Source organism: Callospermophilus lateralis, chromosome 13 (genome assembly GCF_048772815.1).
Source record: "Callospermophilus lateralis isolate mCalLat2 chromosome 13, mCalLat2.hap1, whole genome shotgun sequence".
Classification (NCBI taxonomy): domain Eukaryota; kingdom Metazoa; phylum Chordata; class Mammalia; order Rodentia; family Sciuridae; genus Callospermophilus; species Callospermophilus lateralis.
In genome coordinates, this window is record NC_135317.1 from 95,175,928 (window position 1) to 95,196,170 (window position 20,243).

Here is a 20,243-nt window from a genome sequence, read left to right on the forward strand (position 1 = left end):
GAGAAGTTCTTAACAAAGTTGATAGCTACCAGAAGCACTACACTGGTTTCACCCTACCTTATCTACAGTCAGCTTCCTTCCCTCCCCAGGAAAAGGTTTTGGAGAGAGCAGAGATTCGCATCTTTAGTCTTATGGTTAGAAATAACAACCTTTACTTACAGCTATATCAGCAGCAATAAAAGAATATACCCAGATTCATAGTTGCCTTTGACTATTCTGAGTTTTTGTTTCTACATAGTTTAAGAATCTGAATTATCCAGAGTAATCTCTGCAATTCTAAGCAAAGTCTTTCACATTATTACTGTAGAAAAATACAATCCATTCTATTTTTTCTATCACAACTTTCAGCCCCCTTGTAATCTGCCATCCCATTGTCTTTATCTACAATGCTCATCCCTTCTCTAAAGGCCACAAAGCATTTCTCTTTCTTTCCCCAAAATTTCCTAAAATTCTACCCCTGTTCTCCAGAATTTTTACAGAAAAGTTCTCCTTCAACCTCTAGATCCAATCTTCTAAATAAGCAAACCGTTTACACAGATGACACTGTGAGTTCAGTACCCTGAAGTTTATATGAGGATGATATTAATTATCTACATGTTTTAGAAACACTTTTAGAAATTTAATCCACTATGCTAAAATTTGATTCTAACAAGATTATTCTGTTATTTTAAAGCTGCATCTTGTAGTTTGAAACTTGGATGTCCCCCAAAAGCCCATGTGCTGAAGGCTTGGTCCCCAGCCTGTGGTGCTATTGGTAGGTGGAAGAAAATCTAGGAGGTGGGTCCTAGTGGAAGCAAGTCAAATCTCTGGGGGTGTGACCCTAAGGGGATATTGGGATTCCAGCCTCTTCACCTCTTTGTTTCCCAAGAGCCGTAAGGTGAGCAGCTTCCTCTCATGCTCCCACCACGATGTGTACTGACTGCTTTGCCACAGGCCCCAAATCAATGAACCAACCAACTATTGGACTAAAAGTTCCAAACTTTCCTCTTTTTCAGTTGATTATCTCAGGTGTTTTGCCACAGTAATAAAAAGCTAACATAATGGGTAAGGTTTCAAATAGACCTGCTAATCCCATGTGTTGGTGATGATACTTCAAAGTATATTTTAGCAAATGGCCATCTACATTCTTACCTACAGAAATATATATATTGAGAAAATATTAGCGTTTGAGGTTCTACTAAATGCAAAACTGACTGGGTTCAAACTAGAAAAACTACACAGTGAAGATCATATTAATGCAGCTCTCATAGAATCAGAGCTAGAAGCAATCTCAAGATGTCATCTAGCCCAATGACTTGCCCTTTAATTTGAATTTTATCTAAATTTTAGATATCAATCTGATACCTAAAATCTCCAAAAAAGGAGAATCCACACTCTCCCTCAGTTACCTATAGCTCAACTTAAAATTTTTAGTTTTGACTTCAAGAAAGACAAAGATATGTTCTCTTTAAATAATCCTTCATATATACGAATACTTATTAAAAATCTAGTTAGATTTTTTGATCTTTTCCAGGCTAAATAGCCCAGAGCATCATCAAGTTACGTTGTTCCTTTCACATATCCAACCCAACAAATGATATATCATGAGCTAAGATTAAATAGGCCATTAGGAGAAACAGAGAAAGGAGGGTATCCCAAAATTTTATTTTAAAACAATTTCTATTAGAATCTGTTATACATATCAAGTACCAACAAAAAAAATTATAATCTTTAAAACTACTTCAAATGACTATATCTTGATAATCCACGTCTTTAACTGTCTATGTTCAAAAACATGTTAGAATGGGAGACTTTCATACAACCACCACCGCCACCACCAGGAGGGCATTTCCCAGCAATTAGCATTTTAAATTCTAAAGATAATAAACACATTAAAATTAATTTTAAGATCACTAAAGACAGAAAAACTTTAAAACAAATGAACTATAGGATTATGTGTGAAGTATCCACATAAATTATAGGAACTGTCAGGTAGTTATAGACAATTCCCCAAGTTTATAGATAGAAAGAAATAATCAAGAAATATAAAATGTTGAGATTTGTCTTTTGTGCTCTTGATCCCAGTGCCTAAAACAGTGACTGATACATAACAAACATTTGTTGCATATATTAATTAAAAATAAAAGTTAATACTTAAATTTGACTAGCCTTATTTTATGTATTACACTACATTTAAACAAATAATTTCTCAATATAGTAAAAAAAAGGCCATTTTCTTATATAAATAGAACAAAGGTTATTCAATTTTATTTCCTTATACAATTAGTAAAATAAGTATTTTTGTTGGTGAAGTTCTCATTACTTTCCTTCAAACTACCAAAACACCTGACAGATTGAAGCACATTAAGAACAATGAGAATGGTTTGTAGAATGGCAATGTCTATAAAAAAGGCATTAGAATCATATCTAAGAATGCAAAACCAACTAAAGTAATACTTTCCAAACAAGAATGAAGAGTTAACACTTTTTGCCAAATGGCAGCTACTCAATTAAAACATTGCTACTGTATTTCTTTTGATATTACACTTCAGTTTAAATGACGAAATGTATATGCAAGAATTTCATATTCTTCCAATTTAATTTTTACCAATACCTTGGTTAAGTTTTGTCATAGAACCAGGAGTCAGTTTTCTCCAAATGTTAGCCTTTCTGATTTAGACAAAAAAATTTCTCTATTTTTGAAATCTAACCTTAAACTGTTCTTCCAATTTCTCTCGAAGAGGGCTCAGCTTCTCCAAGCTCTTACTCAGGTATACATGACCATGGAATTTAATAAAAGCCTTAATGAAGTCAGAAACACCCCATTTGGTTTTCACCTCATCCCGGCTGAAAAGAAAGAAAAACTTTTGTGAATCTTAAGAGTAAAATATAATAAAACCACCTAAAAGAGGTTGGGCTTGCAAGAACAAGTTATTTGAGCACCTGAAACACGAGGCAAGAGTTGCACATTTAATTAACTTTTCAACTTCAGATAAGTTTTTGGCTGGGAACAAATCAGACACTGGGTAAAACTCAGTGACTGTACACATAACTATTATGAAGCATCTATAGGTTTAGGAATGAAAGAAGAGAAGCACAGGTCACTGACTATTATTTCCTGTACGCCAAAATATGAGGAATTAATCCAGGTTACACAAAGTCCTCTTATGGGGCGAGGGGTTTCAACCCTACCTTTCCAGTGCTTTAGAAAGTGCTTTTTGTAGATTCGTGGAGGCAGCTGGGAAAGGGAACTTCACAGCAATGCTTCTGCAGTAGTAGAAAATTGTGGTCAGATGGTCTCCTTTGGAAGAAGCTAAGATAGCCAACTGATTGTAAGGCTGACCTAAAGGAGAAAAGTTCAGATTCTAAAATAACCCAAGAACCACAGTCTTGCTATCAGAATATAAATGTTCAGTTTTTAAATCCTTAAATTAATAATGGCAAGTATTCTATAAGACAAATCTCATGACTAATTACAAATGAACATAATGTGAAACAGCATACTTTATGTACTATCATGCATAGGTTTAAAAGTCATATATTTAGGGTGGAGAGCATGAAAAGCATTTTTCTTTTTTTAAAATATTTTTTTAATTGTTGATGGACTTTTATTTTCACTTATTTGAATGTGGTACGGAGAATCAAACCCAGTGCCACAAGTATGTGAGGCAAGTGCGCTGCGCTAAGCCACAACCCCAACCCATGATAAGCATTTCAAATAAGGGTTCACAAAGGGCTAGCTAGTAAGTATTTTTTTTGCTCTGCAGGCCAAAGGGTCTCTATCACAATCACTCAGTGAGACAGCCAAAGACAATACGAAATGAATGGTATGGCCAGACTACCAACCCTACTTTAGATTCTTCTAGAATTAAAAGGAATTTCATCATGGCTTAACACCAATGATTTAAATCATTAAGTATAAGATGCAATTTCTTTAATTCAAGAATCACTGCTAGGGCTAGAGTTACAGGTCAGTGGTAGAGCACTTGCCCAGTATGTGTGAAGCACTAGCATCCTCAGCATCACATAAAAACAAATCCATTAAATAAATACAGAATCACTGCTAATGACTATTTTGGGACCACCAAAAGACTAAAGTACTAGCTTTTAGATAACTGATCATTTCCAAAGGGAGAAATGGTAGTATTAAAGAAATAACTATTCCACAAGCAATTGAGGAAGCTACAGATATAGAAACAATATTAGATTACATTAATTAATTCTGTTATTTTAATAACAAAAGTAATCTTATTTGAAACTTTTTTATCTCACTTATATGGAATGTACACTTTAAAGGGCAATTACAAAACTCAATATCCAAACTCAACATCTATTGCTTTTATAAAACTTGAAAGATGAGCCTTTAGTTATCCGTTATAGTGCTATAAAGAACAAAGTGCCACAAAGTGTCATGGCCAACCTCCAGTTGACAGACCCACTCACCATTGGAGGGGACAAGCTGAGCTGCATGCCTATAGTAGGACTCTGCCTGGCTGGTCTGGTTTCTATATCGAGCTAAGAATAAGAGAAAGAGAATTTAGTTAAACAAACACACACACACACACAGACACACACAGACACACACACCGCCAGGAGGGCATTTCCAAGCAGTTAGCATTTAGCATTTTAAATTATCTAAAGATAATAAAGACATTAGAATTAATTTTAAGATCACTACAGACAGAAAAACTTTAAAACAAATGAACTATAGGATTATGTGTGAAGTGTCCATTCACCTTCCCTATTTGGGACAGTCAGCATGTAACCAATTTTAAAGCTTACCTAGCCCCCATTTTCAGGTCCTCCAGTGTCATGCATCACCAGCTCCCACTATGGACTATGCTGGTGACCTGGAGCCGGCCCACAAGAAGGGGTGACTTATATGGCACTTAAAAACAAAACAAAACAAAAAAAAAACCACTATACAATATGATCTGAGAATTATGTAGTTCTTCAATATCTTATAAAGTGATTTTTGAAAAATGCCTTATAATCTACTGCAATATTAAGTATGTGTGTGCAAAGAATACATTGAAAGCAAAAACAACTCAAACATACTATCCCTGAATCTCCTTGAAGAACTCAACTGCTTATTTTGATGTAACTCCTCTCATGGAGTCACTGATTTAAGAAACCTAATATCTTTAAGAAAAAAAAAAAAAGTTTTCCATTTCTTGTTATTTTGAGGACAACAAGCAAAACATAATCCTATAGTTAATTTGTTTTATAACCTTTTTAGGTCACCTTAAAGGAATAACAAGATATAAATACTCTCAGATAAAATACATGTAATGGAAATACACATTTATCTTTTAAAAGGAAGCAAAGTTAAAAATGAGCTTTTAACGCACTAGTAAGAAGGAAAATAAGGGAATTTAGCTCTAGAAGAAATAACTTACAAACTATTCCACAAGAGTACAGACTTTCAATTTAGAAAATATGGTATCACTTTGAAAAATTTTGTTCTGATTACATTTTTGCTGCTTATTATTTTTCTACACCTGCATAAAGTGTAAATAAAATTTAAATCTTAATATAAAAATTATTTTCAAGATTATCTGACAATCCCAAAACCTTGAGAAATTCTAAGTTCCTAAAAATACATTTCATAATTTCCTCTTATGATAATCTACATTACTTGCACATACTTACGGCCTAAAGGAAAAGTTTTTTCCTATGACTACTCCAAAAAAAGAAAGGAATGAATATATTATGAATTTCTTTACACCAAAGGCTCACCAATGTCTCCAAGGTGGACGAGGCAGTGCTGGCAGATATAGGAACAGGAGCTAGACTGTGGCTTCACTATGGCGCTGGTATGCGTCTGTTTATTGCTGATAATTCCCAACTGGGAAGACTTCACACGGCATGGTAAATCTACATTAAACACTGTACACAGTTCTTGTAATAACTGAAAGAAAAACATAAGCAAAACTTAGTAGAAATTTGGAAAGCAGTATGGAGATTCCTTGGAAAGCTGGGAATGGAACCACCATTTTACCCAGCTATTCCCCTTCTTGGACTATTCCCTAAAGACCTACATCAATGTTCATAGCAGCACAATTCACAATAGCTAGACTGTGGAACCAACCTAGATGCCCTTCAATAGATGAATGGATAAAAAAAATGTGGCATTTACACACAATGGAGAATTACTCTGCACTAAAAAATGACAAAATCATGGCATTTGCAGGGAAATGGATGGCACTAGAGCAGATTATGCTAAGTGAAGCTAGCCAATCCCTAAAAAACAAATGCCAAATGTCTTCTTTGATATAAGGAGAACAACTAAGAACAGAGCAGGGAGGAAGAGCATGAGAAGAAGATTAACATTAAACAGGGACGAGAGATGGGAGGGAAAGGGAGAGAGAAGGGAAATTGCATGGAAATGGAAGGAGACCCTCTTTGCTATTCAAAATTACATATAAGAGGAAGTGAGGGGAAAGGGAAAAAAAACAAGGGGGAGAAATGAATTACAGTAGATGGGGTAGAGAGAGAAGATGGGAGGGGAGGGGGGATAGTAGAGGATAGGATAGGCAACAGAACACAACAGACACTAGTATGGCAGTATGTAAAAAAGTGGATGTGTAACCGATGTGATTCTGCAATCTGTATACGGGGTAAAAATGGGAGTTCATAACCCACTTGAATCAAATGTATGAAATATGATATGTCAAGAACTATGTAATGTTTTGAACAACTAATAATAAAAATTAAAAAAAAAAGAAAGAAGTGTTTTAGCAGAAAAGTCTATGCATATTTATTAACACATACTGCTAAGACCTGAGACGAGAACTATATGAAAATTATATGGTAATCTTTGATAGGATAACTAATATCATTTATTATAAATCATCTTTTGGATTCTCAAATATTACAACATTCTAGGATGTGCATTTAAGAGGAACAGAAGCACTTAAACTGTACCAAAGCAAAGCAAGAAATTCCATAAAGTCATATATTTACTTCTCTCAAAAACACAAAATCCATTAAAGACTAGTTGGTTATAAATGTCACTTAAATAAAAGCTAAGGTATTTGTTATCAGACATTTTAAAGTTCTAGCCTAATTCTTTGTATACAAAACAGAGCTCATGGTATCACAGGCCTTACATAGAGTACATTCTTCCTTCCTTCCTTTTCTATTCTTCAGAGAGTAAGGGCTCTTTCTCCTGGTCAGAGCTAACTTACCTGCCTGCACATGTCTGCTATACCTTGCTTTTCTCTCTCCTGCTTATCACTCCCACCCACTGCTCTATTCTTTCATCTATTTCCAACTTCTCATGCATCTGTCTGGTGGCCTAAACCTATCGAGATTTTTCTATAAAAAAAAACAAATATGATAGCAAAAAAAAAAAAAAAAAAAGAAAAAGAAAAAAAACCAAAACACCCTCCTATGACCCTAGAATCCTTCCCAGCAACTTTCTTTTTCTTTTTTTTTTAATTGGTTGTTCAAAATATTACAAAGCTCTTGACATCTCATATTACACATATTAGATTCAAGTGGATTATGAACTCCCATCTTTACCCCCAATACAGATTGCAGAATCACATCGGTTACACATCCACATTTTTACATAATGCCCTATTAGTAACTGTTGTATTCTGCTACCTTTCCTATCCTCTACTATCCTCCCTCCCCTTTCCAGCAACTTTCTAATAGTTCCTCCTCTCAAACAAATTCCTTCAAAGGAGTCCATTTTTCATATCTGCTTTGTTAACTCCTATCCACCCTGAATTGATTACTATTTGGTTTCTACACAACCCTGTTCCCACTCCACCATCCACCACTGCTTTACTAAAACTGATAATTCACTACCCAGTAGTGAAATTCAATGCTCATCTATTAAGTAATCATTGTATTGGACCTCTCTGACAGCACTTAAAACAGTGGATCTAGGAAGGGCATAGGGGAATATGCCTATAATCCCACCTACTCAGGAGGCCGAAGCAGGAGGATTCCGTCAACTTAGTGAGATCCTGTTTCAAACTAAAATATACTAAAAAAGAGCTGGGCACACATATAATCCCAGTAGCTCAGGAGGCTGAGGTAGGAGGATCACGAGTTCAAAGTCAGCCTCAGCAAATCAGTGAGACCCTGGTTTCTAAATAGAATATAAAAAAGGGCTGGATATATGACTCAGTGATCAAGCACCCCTGGTTTTAATCCCAGTACCAAAAAAAAAGGGGGGGGGGCCTGGGGTATAGCTCAGTAGTAGAGTGGTTACCTAGCACATGTGACTATCTGGGTCCAACCCCCAGTACCAATAACAACAACAACAACCAAAACAAAAACAAAACAGTAGATCTTAATGTTGATCACTGAGCTTTTCTTTTATATATTTCTCTAATTATATCTTTTCAGTTTCCTGCATTCCTCCCACCTTGTCAAGGGCTTAATCCTTGGTCCCTACACAGTTTTTCCCATTCTATTCTCGTTTATTAAACTCTCAGAAATATATTCATTCAAATATTTTTTCCTAAATATTATTATATTCATTCTACGATTTGCCTACCCTCTCAGGCAAAGACTAATGTGGTAAGCAACAGAAATACAAACATGAATAAGAAAATCTGTGTCCCTGAAGAGCTCATAGCCAAATGCACAAGTCAGGTAGATAGAAAAAAGGGACAGGAAGAGGAAAAAGGAAAGGAGAAAAGAGGAAGGGAGAGAAAGGAGGAGAAGGAAGGAGAGAAAGAAAGCAGGATGAATAGCATAAATCAATAGAATATTCTATATCTAAAATAAACTTCATTCCCTAGATTTTTTGTCTCACCCTTTTGATAAAGCAGCAGCAACACAGTGTATGTAGCTATACAGTTCCATTTTTTTTTCCAGAAAAGGATGTGAGAACAAATATCTAGTGATTGACTAAGATTACAGAATTAGAAATACCTGAATTCTATCATCACTCTGGCATGTACAGAATTCACAATCCAAAATAAAACACCATCTAAGTACCTAACTCAAGTATCTGAAAGGTGCCATCTTTTTCCTAAGATACCTCCATAACGAAATATAAAGCCAGTGAGTGCTTCCTCATTAACTACCCACTTCATCTTTCCTTGTATTTGTACATCTGTAATGAGCAAGGAACTTGCTGACATAAAATTACACTAAAAAGTGGGAAGTAAGGAAACAGAAAGCACCTGCCCACATCCATGGCCCCTTAAAAAAAGGGAAGCAAAACCCAAAACTCTGGAATATAACAAGAAAACATGAGAGGATAAAGAACTGAGTTCAGTAGTTACTGAAAGAACAGACTGGGAAACTAGGCAAGGCAAAAAGAAAGATCACAAAAAAAGTAAATCAAATACAGATTTTAAAAAATCATGTAGAACAGCTTTGTAATAAAATATGCCAGAACCCATGAATTATAGGTAGAAATATCCAATAGAACAAAAGTTCTGCTGGTAAAAAGGTTCTGGGAAAGACAACTCTGTTTTGTTTAGAGGCAATAACAAGGTGGAACCAAAAAAGAGGAAGTTGAACTAAACTATATTTGACTTTTTTTTTTTAAAACTAAAACTATATCCTATCTTTATATATGAACCTGTATCCTATCTTTATAAAGTATCCTGATGTACTTGGCAGCAGTTTCCTAAAACTAGGTGTGTGGCTAAGATAAGAAGCTGTTTAGTTCATTTTATTGTAGCATTAACCAGGAGATACTCCTAAGGGTAGAGGCTGAATAACTAATGCTTTGTGTTCTCCTCAAATTCCAATCATAGAATTGTCCACCCTACTCTTTTCACAGATCAGGAAGTTAAGTACCATAGAAGTCAGTGACTTGCCCAAACTGTCACAGTTAGTACTAGACAATATGTCCTGGCTTCCGACTCATCAAGTGCTCTTTATACTGTTCCATTTCTCCTCAGCTCTTCACTCTATGCCAAGAATGAAGGACTGATTATGAAGGTACAGAGTATCACCTTCACTAATGTAGAAACTTAATCCCTTTTTTGCTCCCATTTTCTTAGAATAAGGACTACTATTCTTTGATACATAAAAATAACTTACAGTAGAATGTTATATCTTTACTTTCACCAGGAATTTCATATCTGCTTCAGGCACTAAACTTTAATTTGTTAACAAAGAGACAGCTAAGAAATCAAAGGATCTTTGCACAAAACCCAAGTGTGAATGATCACACACAGTTAGTTTTCATGCTATTCCAATCAGACTATCATCTCCACTGTTCTGAAATCATAAGTTATAAGATGAGCCATTCATTATTTTATACAGTATGGCAAGAAAAACACTGTAAATTAAATGGTGACTTGCCTTAGTCTTATATACTGAAATCTAAAAAGTCTACGATAAACTTACCTCTATTAGAATATGAAAAAAGTTTTAGAAATGAAGAAATATGTTACTTATTAAGCCCACTAATGATGTCTGTTTTCAAATCTAACTGGACACTTTTAAAATCTTAATTAACTTCTTACCAGCACTCAAACAGGGTGGATCACTTCCTTTCCTCACTGAAATGTTCTTGTTTGGCTCCAAGTTCCCTTTCCCTGATTTTCTTTTACCTGCAGTTGTTATTCCTCTTGAGCTAAACCTGTTCCCCACTAAGGGTTCTGTACTGTAATCATAAAATATATGACCATGACATTTTTACCTTTTCACTGGGTTCCAAACATGTTTATGCAATTACCTATTTGACAACCCTCCTTTAACATCAAATGGGCATCTTTCTAATTTAACACGGACAAAGTTCCTTTCCTCCTGGTGATTCCCATCTTAGTAAATGGTACAACCACTCAACTAGCTACTCTTTGATTTATCAGCTTTGATGACTCCTTTACCCTGAATTCCACAAACCTAACCCAGTCCATCAGAGGAAGCCCTATTGGCCATACTTCAAAATTCTTTCCATCCAAATTAGCTTCTATCCTCAATTCCAATATCAAGTAATCTTTTAAAAATACAAATCAGAACATGTTATTACTCTCCAATGGCATGCAATTATACTAAGGATTAAAATTCAAAACTTCAGCCTATGTGGTCATATAATGATCTGGAATTGGTCTACTTCTTTAATCTGGTAAACAAGTCTGTACTGCATATAACCAAGAAAGATGTATGAAACATTATTGTTAGTAACACTATTAATTGTTTCAATGGTAAAATAAGTCAAAATAAAATGCAAGTCCTAATAATGTTAACATCTGAAAAGTCTAAAAAAAGCATAATGTGAAAATAAAGAAGTTTGTTGGTACTTATTCTATCATTCATGATTGGTCAACCACTGCCTGTAGAATGCAGGTAGGAAAGAGTCAATGCTTATAAAAACTTCAAAAAATTAATTTCAAAATTAAATTGTCTGTGTATTTTCTCTTATAAAATATTTGAAACATTTGAATGATTTTATTATTCACCAGCATACAGAACACTTTTATAAATACCATGGTTCCTCAATAAAAATGTACTTTGCATATTTGCTTTGATTTACCAGTATCCAGTCATATGTATATCACATCATAAAAAAGGTTAAGAATTAATTTTAAGATAACAAACCAATCTGTCTAATGGCTATTGAATGTATTGCAGAAGGTAAAGAGTCTTCCCTTTCCAGAAGCATCCGCTTACACTACTAAAAGCTGGCATAACACTGAAAATGAATTTTGAATTATACTTGAGTTCTTTCAATTACAAATTGTGATGAATGTTTTTGATCTAAATAAAACACAAATAACCTCTATAAGATGATTGATGTCTTCCAGTACAGAAATGCTTTTATTTAAAAAAAAAAAAATATATATATATATATATATATGTGTGTGTGTGTGTGTAGGTAGCAAGCAACATAGAACTGGCCCAAGATTTCAGTACAAGATCTATATTATATTATGATGCTAGTTTATATATAAAATTTTATTAATTAAATTATAAATTGATAAGATGGGAATTTAAAGGATTATGCTTATAGCAAATAAAATTCCATGGTCAAAAATAAAATTTATTCATTCCTTGCCTGATTTTTATCTGGATGTGACCAAGGAAAAGAAAAATCTTGTGAAAATTATGAATAATATCTTATTACTTAAACTAATAAAAAGTTATTCCATTTTGTAGGTAGTTTAAAACATTTCAAAGCCAAGATAAATTCTCCTATATAAATAATACTATAACAAAAACCCACCTGATTTTATAAAATTTAATTACTACTACTACTCTTTTTTTTTTTTCCAGTACCACGGATTAAACCCAAGGGTGCTTAAACACTGAGCCCCATCCCCAGCACCACCACCCCCACTTTTAAAAAATTTACTTTTATTTATTATTTTGAGGCAGTCTTACTAAGTGGCTTAGGGTCTCACTAAGCTGTTCAGGCTGGCCTTTGAACTTGAGATCCCCCTGCCTCAGCCTCCCACATTGCTAGAATTACAGGCATGCACCACTGTACCTGGCAAAATTTAACTACTTCTTATCTAGAAAATTTAACTACTTTTTATCTAGCATAACATAGCTTGCTTTCATAACAACTATATTCATACCCATAAACTCACACTTGGAACTGATTACTTCCACTGTTTGACTAAAACTTTGCTTTCATTGCCCCTTTTCTATTCATACAGTTATACCTCCAACCTATAAGCCAAAACCAATCAACTTAAGAGTCGAATCTTTAGTTTTTAGAAATCTTCTGGGAAATAATTTTAGAAACCTGTATTCACTTGAGATTATAGATATATGATTCTTACAGTGGTTATACAATGTGTTTAGACGAAATAAAGATGTGTGAGAAGAGAAGAATATTTACTATTACTACTAGGAAAATTGGTGTATAATGAAGAACTCACCTGGGTATAGAAGCCACTAGCTGCCTCTAGGAACAGAGAAAGGTTTGCCTGAACTTCACTCCGATTCGGGTTTGCTCGGTTCTTTGCCTGTCCTTGTAGTGTTGTGATCTGATTCTTAAAGGCATGATTCCAGCTGAAAACAAAATGTAATTCTATTTGGTATAGCAGTGACTCACTGGGCAGACACTGGTCCCCCTGAGAACAAGAAAGAACTGTTTGTTATGATTATACCACACTGGACAGTAAACCTGCATTAAAGTTATTCATGTATTTAAATAAATAAACATTTCTTTCTTACCTTTAAAACAAGAATAGACGTCTGTGCAGTAGAATCCAACATTTAGTAAACACTTACCAAATATTTACATAATAAGACTGTGGCCTCAGCTATTAATCTTTTAGAGCAACTACAATTAGAGCCTATTTAGAAATTCTAGTATAAAAATCAGAACTACAGTGGCAAGATTATAAAAATAAGCTATTAACAAAATTCCATACATTGTGCCAAAAATACCTAACTGTACCCTAAGAAGTGACAATGTAAAGGGGAGGGGTGTAAATATTAAGCTATGCTTTATCTCTTATTTTACCAAAAGCCATTTCCCATAGCACTTTCTTCCCTCCGTAACTAATAGTTTTAGAGAATCAGTTTACATTCAGTTTTGGTGAAATACAATCTGTAAGTTGAAAATCATAGTAACTAAAAGGAGGTAAACACAAGAGTTATAAAATTTCACTAAGAAAGCACCTAATTTTAATTAAATCAACATCAACTTGAGGTACTGGGTTTTTTTGTTTTTGTTGTTGTTTTTTAATGATTTAGGAGGTCATCACTCCCTCATTATTGCTACTAAGATCTCATTTTGACTCTAATATCACAGACATGGATTCTGATTAGTTGCTATTTAGCTCTATTAACTAGGTTTCCTAAAAATATAAAGTATATTAAAAAGGTGAAACAAACGGGAAAAACTAATCTTCACCACAACTTAGGGTAATGGACATTACTAGACAATATCTCTTCACTGACTTTCAAATTTCCACTAGGTTAATGTCCCTGATCCAATTTTTAAGGCAGGGCCTTCCGTAAGAGGTATTTACTCACTTGGGAATCTGGTTATCTGTTATCTTACCCTTCATAGAAAGAACAAATGGAATAGCCTAAATACACAACGTCTTTAATTTATATTGGGAAGGAAAAAAAGAAAAAGTCAATTTATTTGATTAACTTTCTATAATGCATATACAGTTTTCTGCTGGAGAAATTTATAGGATCACATTTACCAAAGAAACATTTTTCTAAAGTTTTTTTTTTTTGTTGTTTGTTTGTTTAAATCATGACTTAAATGTAGGACTGAAAACAGATAATCAAAAATTCTTAGCACTTGAAATATGTTTTTCTGATATGCTCTAAAAGACTGTCCTTTATAAGATTCCATTCTAAACATTTCTTTCTTACCTTTAAAACTGTACCTGAAATACCAATGGCCAGATATTTTGTTTAAAAAAAAAAGTTACAAAAATAATTAATTTCTTCCTACCAAAAAAGTTTGTTCTAAGGTAAGTTAAAAAAATAACCAACCAGTTTTAAAGTCTTGGTGAGAGTCTTGATCTTACAGGAACATCCCAAATGATAATACTTACAGATCCTGTTCTACTTTCTTGTCTAAAGCGTATTCCAAATCAGTAACTAGCATTTTCTGGTACAGGTCCTGCAGAGCCTGCCTGGATGTCCAGACCTCAGCTGGACCCAGCTTAGAATCTGAGTAACAAAACAAAAATACAACACACAGACAGGTAAGCAATAATTCCTTCCCTTTCCATTCCCCAAAGCAAATTTGCTCTAAATATATTCCAGGCAGAAGTTTTATATTACCACATTTCAAATGCCCACCTTTTAGCTAATGGCTGTGATTTAAGATGCTTTCATTTTTGTTAATCTTTTAATTTTGAAATAATATCATGAAATGAAATGGCTAAAAAAAAAATATGAATGGTTTATCCTTTGCTACTGGTTTGGTCATATTCATACCCCTGGAAATCATATGCTTCACAGTAAGTCACTCTATTTGAAATAATGGACAATCAAGTTGGAATCTCTACACTCCCGTTATCTCTGTCCAAAGCGGACTTTTCCTTTTTATTTTCAATTATTCTCAAGAGTGTTCACATAGAATTCTCATATTGGCTCACCATCCAGCCGTTGCTTAGATATTTTGCTGTTATTCCTATTTTATACATGTCCATCTAATAAAGCCATGGCAATAGGAATTATCTTAATGGGTGAGCAATTACTCTAAGTCACTTTTGTGAGCAATCCACACTTGCCATTTAATGTGAAGAATGGCCAGTAAAAGACTGGGAGTAAATTCCTTATGAGGCCAGATGAGAGCCTGGGTGTAGACTAAAATCAGGAAGGTAGACTATAACTATACATATTGTCATACTGTATGCCAAAGTCCTTCAAGGCATTTTAGGTATCAGTTATTATTTGACAGCAAGTTACTTGAGTAGAGAAACTTAATAATGGACTTTTGAATTATATATTTCCAATAAATACCACGTTAAGGTATTTAATTTCTTTTAGGAATTCACTGCTGCACAATGGCTTAAACTTTACTCCTCTTTAGGTTTGCTAATCGTATCAATAACTACCACAATACTATTTTGCAAATAGAATCTCCTATATATTTGAGTTAACGCTCAAAAGAGTTTACTGACTAATAAGAATAAATTCTATTATAAATTAAGTTTTCAATCACTAATAGATTAATAGATTTATTTAATAAATTTATTTATTTAATTCATTGATAGCAAAAAAAGGGGACTATCAGAGATCATTAACTCTATCACATTGATTCATTTAAGCGAGCAGATTTAATGTTAGGTGAAGTTTCTGGGCAGCTAAATGTCCTCTATAAAAGTCAAACTCTAAGACTATTTACTGAGGCTGTTAAATACTTCAAAAAAAGAAAAGAAAATGGCATAGATAGCCTGATGCTGCTCCATGAACTATTTTTGTCAGATGATTCAGATTATGCCTTCCATGCTAATTCAAAAGCAGAATATAGTAGCTGTTCAGAGCTGACAATGATACATACAATATGGATAATAATAAATCTATAATAGGCCTTCCTTTTTTCCCGAATAAGATGACAGTATAACCCATGAACTCCAACCATCAGCCTATGATTCTAGAAATTGAGAAAAAGATACCTCATCAGTATTTACCTTCTTGAATTGTAAATCTTGCAGGAATGCTAGTTATCAAAACAGTTTAATTTTTCATGGGTTTTACTGTAGAACTAAAATCCTCAAAAATTATAATGAGATCTATTATCACTGGAGGATACACTGATCACTACATAGTTATTACTATATAGGTTCTTATTTTGGAGTTAATAATCTGCTCCTGTCAGTGGCTAACCCAGGAATTCTTTTAAAAGACTTCAGCTATTATTCAAAGCAGCAAAGATATGGGGAAAAAAAGAAAGAAATGTGGCAAGACAGCTCAATGAATTAAAAGCTTTCAGTAGAGTTTTCCTGTAAACATTTTTTCTGATGGCTTATTCCTAGTCAATTTGGGTAATTATAAATAGGAAAAGAACACTTTCTCTAGGAAAATAATAACCAAACACCGTAATTTTATGTTTTTACTTATATGGAATATAAATTATTTTCTGAATATTGTAAATTGATGATAAAAGTTAAACTGATGATAAAAAGTTCATATAAAAGTGATTACATATATTAAATTAGGTAATATTCAATTAATTGTGGCATATGTTATATACAATTCCTGACAAGTATATACGTAAGAATTCAAAGTATAAAAATAACATATACAGCAAACAGCAAACTATCATCCCTTTTGGCAACTAGGTCAGGATTTAGTGCTACAAGTAATATAGGAGAGAGAATATCCTTTCATTAATTTAATGGTATAAAATAAGCTGTGAAAAAGAAATAAGTTAGCCAATACCTGTCATATCAGCCTTCAGGACTTCTGCCTGCCTAGATAGGGGAAGAAAGAACATCAGTTAGAAACAAACTAGGCCTGACCAACATAAATAACAATATAAATTAAGTGAAATAATTTATTACAATATAATTAAGGCTATTATATGTTCTTGCTTGAACATCCTGGGTAGCTAGCACTAGATATTCACAAATTGATGCCATTACTTAAAAGCTTACAGGATCATCAGTGACCTCTTTTATCAAGTAGTTGACTTTCTTGCTGCTTTCCTTCAATCTGACTTTTTAAAGGTAAACATTAAATGATTATTCATTAAAATTAAAAAGTTTTCCCTTGCTGCTGCTAAGGATCCTACTGTGTTCCTCAATTTACTAGTTACCACAGCTATTTCAAATTTTCACTCTTATCAAACTGTTGTTCCCCTTCTTCACTTCCAAATGACAGACCTATTTTATCTCAGGGAAAACAATTGACATTTACTGAATACTACATGTATATTGTCCTCTCCTTACCGCTTGTTAAAAAGATCAGAGGTAGAGTACCTCTTATTTAAGACCAAAATTCCACTTATGTATGCTCTTTGTAAGGGCTTGCTCTTTTAATCAACACCTATCCTTTTTGACAATTTTTAAACTTCTACTGAATCCTTCCTTTAGCATTTAAACATGTCCAAACCTTTCATATATTTTAACCCCCACTCCCACCTCAGCCCTACACTTCTCTCTAGCTGATGTCTGTTTTTTCTCTCTCATATTCTCCAGGAATTGCCTGTATTCAAGAAGTCCAAAATCAAACTTATGGTCCATCCCCCAATCCCACCCCTGGTTGTCTTTCTAACATTTCTTTTTTTTAACCTTAGCAAATATATATAGCTTTGCAGTTGTTAAAGGCAGAAGCTGGTAAGTTATCCGCTGCAACTTTCTTCTTTGCCTAAACTGGTACAAAGCCATGAAACTGCTTTCTCCACCTCTCGCTTGCTCCATTTCATTGTGTTCTCCCACTGCTGTCAGAAGGCTCTTTTTAAAAATGCACACCTGGGGGCTGGGGCTACAGCTCAGGGGCAGAGCACTTGCCTAGCATGTGTCAGGGAGGCAATGGGTTCGATCCTCAGCACCACATCAAAACAAAACAAAGACATTCTGTCCATCCACAACTACCAAAAAATTTTTTTCAATGCACACCTGATCTACCAATTATCCACTTAAAACTTTGCATGAATGATTTCCCACTGTTGTTGAGGTGTATAACAAAATCTTTGTTAAAGTGTCCTACAAAATTGTATAGTCTCAGAACTTGACTTTTACCTCTCTTCCCTCCTTGATCTCCATGTTTCACTGCCAGACTTCTAGGCCTTTGTAAAGGACAGTCCCTTTGCTAGGAACACCTCCTCCTCTTTGTCTGATTAATTATGACTTACTCCTTCTCTTGAGTCAGAACCCATCTAGATTAAGGACATTCCTATTTATGCTTTTAAAGCACTTTGTATTTTTTCTTTATAGTACATATCATAGCTTTTAAGAATGCTCACCACTGCAAAGGCTGCCTACCAGCACAGTGCCTAGCACACAGCAGGCACTTGACAAACATTTTTCCAATGAAGAAAGGAAACGGTTAAGTCATTTTTGTATACACTGCTTATGACCTCATTCATACGTGGCTCTAAAGAAGCTGAACTCATAGAAATGGAGAATAGAAGAATGGTTATCAGAGGCTGGGGAGGGTAAGGGGCAGGAGAGGATAAGAAGACACTGGTCAGTGGACACAAAGTTGTAATTATGGTGGAGGAATAAGTTCTGGTGTTATGTGGCATAGCAGGATAATCATGGTTAACAATATGTATTAAATATTTCAAAATAGCTAGAAGAGTGGATTTTGCATGTTCTCACCACAAAGAAATAGTAAATGTTTGAAGTGACACCTATACAAATACCCTGAGATATGATTATTATACATTCATTGAAACAACACACTGTGACCCATAAATCTGACAATTATACATGTCAACTAAAAGCAAAAAAATGAAAAAAGTAACTGTAGTAAATTTCATTTAAAAAATAACTTTTTGATGTGAAAACTAGAGATTAAGGTTCTAAAATTTTTACTGTAAATAGTTACACATAATGTTTTAGGTATTTAACAGAAATTACGAATTTTAATTTAAATAAAACAAAGTGAGCCCTTTTATTTTCTTAGTCTTTATGAATATATGTTTAGTTTTAAACTAAGCTTTCAAATAAGAGAATCACAGTGGGGTACCACAAATCTCATGAGAGCAACCAATACAAAGGAACAGTATTAATTAGTTTTGTTTAGTCCTAAAACGTGATATCATAATCATCAAATTCCATTATCCACACAGGTATCAACTTTTGGCATAAAAACAACAACAAAAAAAAACAACCCTGTCACAAGGCTATTGGCTTATGCTCTTAGAATCTAAGAGCATATCATGTTTACTATCCTACCAATGTCCCCTTCTCTGCCACAATATGGAATACTGCCTCAATGAAGTATTAATTTTCCTTTTTTATTATGTACAATATATAAGAAATAAAATAAATAGATATGTGATCTTATGCAAAAGCAGGACAGGACAAAATTGGCTATTACACTACTTTATTTCATTAAGAAAAAAAGTACTATACCTCAATTGTTCAAATGGTTTTGTTAAAGACTTACGGTACAGGGGCTGGGGTGTGTGTGGCTCAGTTGGTAGAGTACTTGCCTTGCATGCATAAGGCCCTAGATTCAATCCACAGCACCACACACAAGGGGGGAAAAATATGTACAGTAGATGAACAGTTTAAAGCCAATGCTTTTGTAAAGAGACAAAATATTTTCTCTTGGCATAGGGTACAGCAACATGAGTTTTTTTTCATTCCTGCTTTAAGCTAAATTAATGAAAAGAATGAGCCAAGAATCTAAAAAATTACATCACCATGCCATTATTTACAAAATACTTTTATAAAATATAAAGCTTTCAAAACATTTACTATATTGTCTTATTAAATAAGAGAATTTAATCACTTCTATCAAGCAATAAAAAGTGATTAAAAGACTGAATAAAGTCTGGATCACTGAGTGACAAATATGTTGAGGACTAACAGTCTGAAGCAGCACTCCTGGAGACATCATCATCTACAAGTAATTTCATGAATTCTAAGCACCATGTACTGTAGTAGCTAACACTATACGCAGAACTTACTATTGTCAAACATTGTTCTAAGGGCTTTATAGAAAGTAATCATTTAACTCATGCTACATAGTATTGTCCCCACTTTATCCCTGAAGAAAACCCAAGGAGACAAGAGGTTAAGTAACATGCTGAAGAGCAAAGTTAGTAACCAGTAAAAATAGCATTTGAACTCAATCAGTTTGGTTCCAACACCTAGTTAGTTCCTAACCATTACATTAGAATTCCTAATACAAGAGTACACAGGAAAAAAAAGATGGAGAATGTTTGATAGTAACAGTCC

At 34.0% G+C, this 20,243-nt stretch overlaps 1 protein-coding gene across 7 annotated transcripts in view; it reads right to left on the reverse strand.

Annotated features, from left to right (window-relative positions):
* Smg7 (SMG7 nonsense mediated mRNA decay factor) overlaps positions 1-20,243 on the reverse strand; it is a 78,551-nt gene that overhangs the window by 19,304 nt on the left and 39,004 nt on the right. For all 7 annotated transcript variants that reach the window (XM_076832259.2, XM_076832255.2, XM_076832253.2 and 4 more), the window contains 7 exons: positions 16,771-16,802; positions 14,433-14,550; positions 12,789-12,921; positions 5,719-5,890; positions 4,423-4,494; positions 3,172-3,322; positions 2,691-2,826 (listed from right to left, as the gene is read on the reverse strand). In XM_076832259.2, coding sequence (XP_076688374.1) covers positions 2,691-2,826; positions 3,172-3,322; positions 4,423-4,494; positions 5,719-5,890; positions 12,789-12,921; positions 14,433-14,550; positions 16,771-16,802 — 814 coding nt within the window. The remainder of the gene's footprint in view (positions 1-2,690; positions 2,827-3,171; positions 3,323-4,422; positions 4,495-5,718; positions 5,891-12,788; positions 12,922-14,432; positions 14,551-16,770; positions 16,803-20,243) is intronic.